Here is a 10,974-nt window from a genome sequence, read left to right on the forward strand (position 1 = left end):
AATGTCTTCACCACTGGAACTTATTCGCAGACAAAAGGTTGGCTAATTGGGTACCCATTAAGATCTGGAGATTATCCCGACCCTAGTAATAGGACGACTCCCGGTTATCTGAAGGTTGCCGGGCTCTATTGAAGGAGCACCTTATTCTGCAGCGATAGATATACCGATGGACCAGAAACTGAATGATTACTAACAAATGATTAACTCAATCAAATCAATTAGATAAAATTTGGACAGAAAATTCATAGCGAGCCATAACGTGAGGGTTCGAGTCCGGCTTAGGGCAGGGGCATTTTAATCTTTCGGAAAACGTCGAATGGGAGTCCAGACACCAAGTATCATCGAGAAATATTATTTCCCGATGCTGGGTTGATAGGCGCCATGTCGACCAAGGTTTTCCATGGTTTTCCTTGGTCAACAGAAGAGTCTGTGCATGGCGTACAGCTCTTGGGACAAATGCGACTTCGTGGGCGAGGAACTCTGCCAATGTTACCGCAACAAAATGTAAAATACCGAGTAGGCTATACATGGTAGTAAATGAATAAATATTTCATGCAAGCCATATTATAACAAAAAGCTGCAATAAAACAACTATTATGTGTAAAATTTTATTCTTCGAAACTACTTCGATTACATTCAGTTTACAATGAAATTTACAGCTACGTCACGAAACTGATGGATAATCCGCTTAACATTATTAATTTAAACTATATTTAATTTATGAAACAAAAGTCTGTGATGCTCGTACTATATGTACTATCAGCAAATCAACTTATTTGCGGATGTACAGAAGAAAAAAATGAAAAATTATTCATTACTTGGCAGCTTATAATCTATCAATAACAAATATATGTTTATAGTATCGTTTCATGGTACATTACCTTAAAATTCAGCCAATTCAAATTATATTGTTAAATGCGAAGTAAGATATTTTACTACCGAGTAGACAATGATGCCTATAAGAAAAGAAACGAACACATTGAGCATTCGTGCTCATTGAGATTTATTTTATTCAATTAATCTAAAAATTAAATATTTTCATTTATTCACATCGTCACTTGTTCAAGAAAGCATCAATAAGGTAAATCATAAAAAATATATCCATATATTGTAACGGTGAGTTATGTTAATAGTTTTATGAGATAGAAAAAAAATGATATGTTTTATGACCTCATAATCGAATGTTCATATAAAACCTGGTAGAAAATTGTATAAACCGGTTAGGCCTGTTGCAATTGTGCAATTTATCGAAATTTTTATGATTGTTGAGATTGCTTTTGTATATCGTTAATTCTCCAATGTCTGATAAAATTTTGAGATCAGAAGTAATATTCACTATAATTTGAAAATTGATTGTTCAAATATACGTCGAGATTTGTCGAAACGATGAATATGAAAATGATGCGCGGTTATATACACATTAATAATCATCGTTTTCTTATTTTTTCAGTTGAATGTTTAAATAGTCTTAAAAAAGTAATCGTTTCCTTGTTGCGATTAATAATTACGGGATGAACAAATCAGTGATAATTACTGGACAAGCAATTCCTGGAAGATGAAAAAATCCAAAATGTGGGTGAATTTATTTGTAATTCAATAGAATATATTTTTCAAAATTCCTTCACTCTCCCTTTGTTTCTGTAAATTGCAGAGAGAGGAATAACAAATGCCTGTTTTTTAATCGCCTTACTATCTAATATCTTTAATAGGATTGTCCAACTTAGACGCTTTCGGTTGGACTCTGGAACTCGGAGAGTGCGTGAATAGGATTTTGCACTTTCTTTTGAGATCCCTTGCGAACCTTTGCACGTACTTCCTCAGGTCGTTCTGGCCGAACCAAGGGCTTCTTCTCTGGGGCTTTCATTTTCCACACGACAATTGGAGACTGTAAAGTATGAGAGCGACACATTGGTATATGGAACTCCTATAGCAATATCAACTGTTTAACTACATTTTGAGATGATTACTTACACTCTACAAATCCAAGGGATTAATTAGGAAAAAAATCAGGGTTCCAACTTTAATATTATATATTTTTTTTTCTTGTAATTCTAGTAGTGCTGGATTAAAATGGGAGACGGTAAAAATACGTCTACAATAACCAAATTTGCTCAAAATGTCTAAGACTAATTTATATATTTGTTAAAGGGACCAATTCCTCTAGAATTATCATAAAATCGATTTTTGTTTATATTCTGAAAATATGATATATTGAGAGTATACTATGAAGATGAAAATAGAAAATTGTGAATATTCAGCGGGCTATAGTATTTCGTCGAAAGCACGGAGACTAATCATACCCAGAAACTAGACAATTTAAAAGAGAGACAATTTGGATCTCGAAACTATATTTTTAAGAGGTGCTCGTGTTTTATAGTTCAAAATGTTCCTGACCAATCTGAAAGGAATTTTCAGGGGAAGTAGCCTACGTTTTATTATCGAAAGGATAGACCTAGAATTTTGAATATATCACATAAATAAATCACTTTTTTGGAGTGAAAATTGTCGGAAAAAAGTTTGAAAGTTTGAGTATATTGGACCGTTCAACTTCAATTTTTTCATATTTTTTTGTGCTTATACTGTGGCTCCACATGTTAGTAATGGAAGGCTTTTTTTTAATCAGCAAAAAAAAAACGAGAAAAAGAATGCAGCACTTTTCGGCCCCTATTTAAAAGGTCCGCCTCAAAATTCCATTCGGCCACTTTTTTCTATAAAATCATAAGTAATGGTAACTTAAAAAAATAAAACAGAAGTACTCACCGTGACAGTGGACTGTCTTGGATACTTGGTGGAAGCAACATAGGAAGCCTTGACCGTAAGTACGACAGCATTCATAAGATTCTTAGCAGCTTGAATCAACGATGTAGCCGAATCTAATCCAGAAACAATCAGCTCTCCACTGATGTTTTGTACGTCAGCTTTCACTTTGCTCGTAATATTCATTTGGTGGCAGTACAATGCAATTCTCTGCAGATAAGCTATTAGGTCTTTCTTGGTCGAGCTCTCAGGACACTGATCAGCAATCTGCCTCGTCAGCTTGTCCAGCTTGGTTCCAGCTTCGGAAATCTTTTTGGCAGCAGTAATGACATCCATCGTAGTTTTAAGAGGTCCGCGTCCCCTTGTGAAATCAGTCATCTCCATCATAATCATGCACATGTGCTTAGCCAGAACAATGATATCATTACCAGCATCATCCCACTTGGCCACCTCTCTATCAAACTTAAGTTTTTCATTCCTGAAGTTTTCAACCTGCTGTAAAATCTTCTGCTTATCCTCCTCCGTCATCTTCCTCATGGCCTCACGCGCTGTGGTGATGCCGCTGATCTCAGGATACTCATCGACTCCATGCTCTCCTGTCTGCGCACTGGACTTGCTCCTTGTTTCAAGAGTGTACTGCTCGTCGAGCTCGACGTCCTCAGGATCTAGGTCCTCATCAGCTCGATTCATGAGGACGGCACGACGAATTTCTCGCACTCCATCGTAAACCAGTCTGGAAGCATCGATGAAGTCATTTTCATTGACATCTTTAGCTGGATTGCTACTCAATGCATCAACAGCTACTTTAACTCTCTGCGCAAATTTAGGCATGACTTGTTCACGAAGAACTTTGACAGCTTCAAGCACTCGCTTTGTATAAATGCAAGGCTCATAGTTGTCCATTTCTGCCTGCACGACATTGCAGACTCTTGAGGAACGCCCACGAATGGCACCAGCTGTCCTGTCGAGGGTATCGGCATCGCCTTCCTGTAGAGCCATCACACACTTATTGACATCTTCGAGAATGTGGTTCTCGGAAACACCCAAAAAGTCATCTATAGTCGTGATGTCGTCGACTGCTTCTGTTAACACGCGAACCTGATTCTCCCAGGCCTGACGGAACACCTGCATATTCTCCATAGCGAGTTGCGACCGAGGACGCACTGCTAGAACTCGGGCGGCATTGATCACTTGAGGGCAAAGATTTTCGATCTGCGCTGCAGCGTAACGCACCATCTTAACACCGTCTTCGTTGGCTGACATGCTGCACACCAGGTTAGCTACTTCAACGAGCTTGTTCGCATGCTCGGTAAACACCAGGGCATATTCTTCTACTTCCTCGTCGTTGCCCTTCTCAGCAGCTTTTATGAGAATTAACAGGGGGACGGACGTTTCCAGAAAGCTGTCCGAGACATGGTCCACCACCGCCTTACGCAACTGACGTCGAAGATCACTGGTTTTCTTACACATGTGGTCAATTGCGCGTTCGAGACCCTCCGACTGCTCCTTTACACCCATCTACAGAGGGTTTCAACGGTATTAGATAGTAAACAGCATTAGATTCGCGTTAGAAGGGTGAAGAAGATCCAAAAAGTTTAAGTGACTTTTTTAAATTATAACTTTACGACTATAGAGCTTAACGCCTATTGCAAGATTTCTTGGGAACTCAGAGAGACAGATCCTATATTATAAAGAATATCTTAGAAAACTAAAATTATCGATACTGCAAGTGTTCTCAGGGAAAACTATTTATAAAACTAATTATTACAATGAAGATTCAAAATAAAAAGTGATATTATATTATTTCGCTTTGGAGATAAAGCTGGGAGAATTGCAAAGAAAGTTTGTTCATATTGAAGAAAAAAGTAATTAATGGATGGTGTGTACTGAACGTAATCTTTGGTTTGAATTTCATCATGGTAGAGTAAAATATCTTTAAATTCGGGTTTCAAATTGTGTTGCGGAATTTACTCCAATTTACTGAAAAAAGTAAGGATAAAGGAGATGAAAATTTTTTGAAAGGTAGCAGATCGAGATATTTATCTCAAGACATCTGCAGAGTTTACAGAGCAATAATGAAAAATACGCAGTTTATCATTAGTCTAGTGCATTTTGATATTATATTGTTATTGACTGTGTTTTTTCATCCAGCGTGATGGCCCATAAACTTCGTATTTCCAATTACTTTTCTGTAAACTGGACAGATACCTTGGAATCAATAGGTTGATCTACCATTTTTCAACAATTTTTCCTCTTTTTTTGCCTCTGAACGGAAGACTGGCATTTAACCGATTTTTCCATTCTCTGATTTCAATTGAAAGTTATCTACAATGTTTTGAAGCGCGACAAACGATGTTTCTAGATCATATCTGTGTGTATGTGCTGGAAAATTCGAAATTAGAACATTAATCGTGAGAAAATTCTGCATAAATACGATAAAATTTGTAGCTGGAAATCTGATTTTTAACTTATGATAGCTATCGTTAACCTGTACTTTGATGTGTCGTTTCAGCTCGATCGATCCACTAGTTCCTGAGATATAGCAACTCCTGTAAATTTCGTTTCTCCGTAATATCTCAAAAATTACTGTAAAGATTTTTGTTTTTGTTTTCAAGATGCTTGTCTCAATGAGTCCTATCGATATCAATCGAAATATCTCCATTTGTTCATATAAAATTTCATGATATCGCTGTTTTTACGTTTTATCATTATAAATATTGTGAACACGATAAAGTAACAAAGAATAGAGATAATATAAAATGTTCGTATTTTGGATGAACGCAATCTGCCAAGCGGTTCTAGAGATATTACACCTTTTGCGTGAATGTATTTCTTTGAATATTTCATGAACCACCGAATGGATTTCAATTTTTTTATTCATGATACTCGTCTCAGTGGTTCCCATAAAAAGCTATGAAAATATGTATACCCGTTCGTACAAAAATCACGAGATATGCCGATTTTTCCGTTTTTTGCTTCCAAATGAAGCAGTTGCAATCGTTCGATTTTTTGATTCCCTAATTTTGTCTGAAAATGATGTGGAACGGTGAGAAACGGAAAAATATGAAGTTTGAGAAAATGGGAGGAATGAACGGATAAATTGATTCCAAAAATTTGAAATTGTCAGTTCATAGATCTCATTATGGACTTGATCTGTGTTAAATTTCAGCCCGATCGGTGGGTAGTTTTGGAAATATCGTTGATTGTTTCTGAAAAGTTTTTTGTAACTATCTGAGACACTATCCAACCGATGTCATTTTTTTTTAATGTTCGTCTTAATGTGCTCCATGCAGATGAGTCAGAATATATATACCTGTGTTCCTACAAAGTTTTCGAAATATTTCCATTTTCATATTTCTCCAAAAAATTAATTGTACGCGTTCTCTGATTTCTGAAAATCGATCTATCAACTTGTCTATCGTTATACCACGACTCACTTCGGGACCCAAATATAGAAATAGCTTAGGCTAATAAAATAAAATTCAAACCAAAGATTACGTTCGATAGTTACTTTTTAATATTTGGAAAGGATCCGTCCAAAAAAGCTGAATTCTAGTGTATTGGCGACCGAGAAGAATAGAAAAGGAGATACTTCTAGTTAAATTTTTATATTGCCGAGCTATTGTTATGAAGTTTTTCACTCGTGTGGATTTGGCTTTCGAGCTGCAGGCGAGAACTGGCCAACCATACGAGTGAAAAAACCCCATCCCACGAGCCCAAATAGTATTTGTCCGCAGCGATTTTCAAGTTTTCCAGTTTGGGAAGTATGCAGTACCTATTCCCAGACGAGAAATTGAGAGAAGCAGTACAGACAAAATTTTTCATAACCAATGCGAATTATGTCTTCGGATAATATCATCGATTTTCACTGTAATCGAATGTTTGATTATATGCAGAACATTTTCTTGTTACGTCCGCTATTCTTTCCATCGTCATTATCATCAACATGAACTTCACACAAAACTCCCGAATCTAAACAAAAAAAAAAGATATTTTAGTTTTTTTTGCAGATTGCACGAAAACTATGAATGAACTTCTATCTCTATCACTTCTCGAATAGCTTATCCTGACTGGAAATCAATTATCCTCCACTCCACCGGTGGAAATGTCAATTTGATAAGTCTAGATGATAGTACCTTCCCACATTAGATGGAGAATTGTTTTTATGAATAAATAGGTTCCCTTCTAACTCGCCTCTAGCACGAAATCAATTTCAGATATACTTAAATAGTTAGAAATGATTGAAAAAAATTTTCTCCTCTTCGATTATACGAGTTTTATGATAAAATCTGTTCTTGGATCTCCTCTGATTAGTTTCAAACGCACACAAATACATCTACTTCCTGCTATGTGGAATAATTATCGTTGAGATGGTTCCATGATCAATGATGCGTGATATGGAGCAAAACTATGTTAGACACTAATAATAAGCAAAAATAAATCATCTTTATTTTGCATAATGTGACGTTTAACAGAGTTTCCAGTTATTCTGGCGTTTAGAATTAATGATGGGGCAATTAAAGCTGCAAGTCTTATGGCAATATTAAAGCATTGTCTTAAAATGCAAATTACTATTTATTATTTTAGTATAATGAAAAAAATCAGTATTTGCACTTGATGCTTTGTACAACAATATTTACCCGTTTTCTAACACGGGCTAGTTGTAACTGTGATTCCTCATAGAAAGAAAAGAATAAACCAGTGAAAGAGTAAATCAAGGTCCTTGAAAGATGAATTAGAGTGAGAAAAAAATTAATGAAATGTAGATTTCAAGATTATTACTCAAGAAAAAGTCGTGTAGATTGTTTCACGAATACATACGAATTTAACATTTTTGTATGAATTCCTATCCAGATTTTATACGCTGACAGGAAAAAATTGCTCTGCTGAAAAACTACATGTTAAGCCACAAACAATGTGTTGGACTCGGAAAAATGGTCGTTCAGAAGAAAATCTCCAGCGAAAGTTTAGTTGGTTCTGCTCGAAAATTTGATAATGACATATACGCATCATTTCGAGTATGCATTCCGAAAACTCAAATATGATGTTAAAAACAATGTATTTAAATAAAAATCAAAATCTCTGTGGACAAATTTTCATTATTGACAATATAATTAATTTGCTTCTCACTTATTATTCATTATTAAATAGAAGATTAAGTTGAGTTCCTAGGCAATAGAAGAATTAATTTGAGAGCATCCTAACGCTTTTTTATGAAACTGTAGAGTAACTCCAGAAAGCCCATATTTTCAGGAAAAAATATGTCTATATTTTTTAACCGAATGAATTTATTTTCGACAGAACAATTTTTTTGCATCGGCATATACAGAATGTCGTCACCGAAAAATGTAACTTGTTAGTGAGCATCCGAAAATTAAGAGTGCTGTAAAACTCACGTTATTCATGTACTCGCTGAGCAGATCCTGAAGCGCCTGCCTGACAGCATTGCACTCAGCAACAATTCGTTCACGTCGTTCATCCCGTGTACAGGATGAGTCAGCCATGAGTGCGGCTCCACTGATAATACTTTCAAGACGTTCTTCAAGGCTAGGTCGAGTACGAACTTCATTGTAAGCCAATGGTGACATAACCATTCGCTCATCAAAGTCATCAAGAGCCGCAGCAAGTTCTCCAGGGCCATCATAAGGATGTTGTCCATCAGCTGGAACCTTGCCCTGGGCGACGTCATTAATTGTATTAACAGCTTCGCAGACTTGCTTAAGAACATAATCACGATTTGCTTTGGCTGCTGCTAACTCCGGGTGACGCACGTAGACCTTGGAAGCTGTCAAGAGCATTGTCGAGTGTTTTTTAAGGACAGCACGAGCAGCTGCTAGATCATCGCGAAGCTGTGGATCCTTCAACTCCTGCTGACGCTTTGCTGCTTGATTCATCAGTTCCGAGGCATTCCTCCCGAACTGTTTGATATTCTCTAGAAGCTCTCCCTGAGAGGATGCGTTTTTCAGCTTCTTTAAATCGTCTTCCACGATGTGAAGAGACTTTAATAGCAGGTGCACGTCAACCATATCTGCTAAGATCAACAAGCGTGTGACAGCTGATAAAAGATTCCTCGCTGCTCTCACCATGTTTCCACGTTTCAAGGAAGAGCAAGGATCCTCTGAGAACTCCCTTGCAGCGATACTCATTGCTGCACCCGTTTTTTTCACTTCCTCCACAGCACACAGCATCTCAGCTGTTATGTCCGGATTCTCGTAGGCGATTTGTTCGCCCTTCTCTATGAAATTTGTTGTAGCTTTTTCTACAGTCCCTACTAAAGCACTCGCTCGTTTTGACTTTCCTTTTTTTTTCTTGCTCGGGCCCTTAGTGTTGACGAGGGTCGTTACTTGTAGGACAAGGGGCTCGAGGGTTTTCTCTACTGACATTGTACGAATTTCGAGATTCTTTGGGTCCCATTTTAGAGTTATTGGCCCAAAGTCTGACATTGTGAAGGAGTAGAATTACCTGGAGATGACGAAAAAATAATTAAATCCATGGATTATAGTGAGAATATGGTGGAAAATTACTTTGGTATGCTGATGATGGTTACATAAAATAATTTACAAATTTGAGTGAGAAACTTTAATTTGCAAGCTTGGAAACAATTCTCGTATTATAATTTCCGGCTTCAAATACAATGAAATATTTCTCCTCCGTGTCAGGACTTTTTGTTAATCAAATTGAAAGGGACAGTAAGCATATTTCAATAAAAATATATAAAATTATAAGACTTTTTAGTAAAATAACAGTGATGGACATTTGAAATACAACACAAAAGTTATTAAACCTCATATTATTAATTAACTTCAAGAAACCTCGTTAATAAGTAATTTTACCACACGTAGTCAATTCAAATTGCCATTGCCATTTGGAAAAAGAGAAAAAAAATGATATATTTCTATCATTATTGATCAAAATAATAATAATAGTTATTGGTGGTAATATTAGAATAATATTTATTTTATATTATTGATCTTCGATGAAAATTGATGTTTCTGTAAAACTCGAAAATGCTCAATGAAACAACATGATTTAGTAAAAATCAATAAACCACTCTATTATTAATCCCTTTTCACGTTTCACCTATAGAGAAAAAAAAACACTAATTCCCAACTCCAATCCGAAAAATAAAATTGCAGTTCAATTTGTCATCATATCCATTATAAAAAATGTCTTGAAAAAATAATTTCGAATTCTTTGCCCTCCTCAGCATTACTCATTCTCAAAGTATGAAAGTTGTCTTTTAGGTTAAGATGACTCATACGCTGACGCGATGAATGTCTCATATCATGCAGATGGACTTCCCCGACTCAGTATTTTATCAAAACAATAAAGAAGCTTCAAAATTCATCAGTATACATTGAAAAACTTGATAAAAATAGCAATTCAAGGTATATTCCTTGGACACAGCTGAGTAAATCTATAAAAATCTTCAATGATAGATACAATGGCCCATGCATGATTCTATATGAAGAGAAAAATCTTTACCTGCTCATAAAAGTTCTGACGAATGTATTTTCTTGTCTACAGCGGATTACAGAAACGACTATCACCCTGAGTATTCACTGTTTAATTCAACTTTCATTCGTCGGTGACTTTCAAATAAATACCTAAGATTAAACTTCACTTAAAATCCCACAAACCTCTCAGTTTTACAATCTCTGGTTTTACTATGCGTTTTCATTCCCTGCGTCATTATTTCCGTTTGCAAGCGGCCGAGTCGAGAGAGGGAATTATTTCAGGGACGGCATAGGGCGTCTACGCCCCAATACTTTGATAAAGTAGGAAATCTCTGAACCATATGTATAAGGTAAGCTTACCAACAGAGCATTATAAGCATTCTAGCTTCCCAGATAGCACACGACCGTACGGTGTACTAGTATATTGTTACCGTTGTTACCCTTCATTTTTTCTATATATAGATAGATAGAATGTTTAAGGTCGACATAACCTGCAGACTGGTGATAGATATCATGATAATTCAACCAATAAAAACAAGCATGTTAGATTTTTTTCTTAATAAACTGTGACCATCGTTAATACAAGTGTCCAAATTTAAATTCTCAAATTGGAAAATGATCTTGAAGAATTTTATGTCGTGAATGTAAAGGATTACTTAAAAATGAATTCAATCTATATTTGAAGATACTTCATGAAGTAAGTAAAAACAAATTGACTGAGACAAGTAAACAGTGTTTGTTAGATATTAAGTAATAAATG

The 10,974-nt window shown here is 36.0% G+C and overlaps 2 protein-coding genes across 2 annotated transcripts in view; one reads left to right on the forward strand and one right to left on the reverse strand.

The window, feature by feature from the left end:
• Positions 1-594: 594 nt before the first annotated feature.
• On the reverse strand, positions 595-10,478 carry alpha-Cat (catenin alpha). Its single transcript, XM_011312771.1, has 4 exons — positions 10,243-10,478; positions 8,154-9,219; positions 2,761-4,275; positions 595-1,885 (listed from the first exon to the last, which is right to left on the reverse strand). Exons 2-4 carry the CDS (start codon positions 9,198-9,200, stop codon positions 1,721-1,723), a joined length of 2,727 nt encoding a protein of 908 aa, XP_011311073.1. The 5' UTR covers positions 9,201-9,219; positions 10,243-10,478; the 3' UTR covers positions 595-1,720.
• A 210-nt stretch (positions 10,479-10,688) lies between these two features.
• Positions 10,689-10,974, forward strand: part of LOC105271309 (uncharacterized) — a 15,129-nt gene continuing 14,843 nt past the window's right edge. Inside the window, exon 1 of the mRNA XM_011312774.1 lies at positions 10,689-10,911. The gene's annotated coding sequence lies outside the window, so the exon portion shown is untranslated. The remainder of the gene's footprint in view (positions 10,912-10,974) is intronic.

The sequence above is a fragment of the Fopius arisanus genome, unplaced genomic scaffold (genome assembly GCF_000806365.1).
Source record: "Fopius arisanus strain USDA-PBARC FA_bdor unplaced genomic scaffold, ASM80636v1 scaffold00107, whole genome shotgun sequence".
Lineage (NCBI taxonomy): Eukaryota > Metazoa > Arthropoda > Insecta > Hymenoptera > Braconidae > Fopius > Fopius arisanus.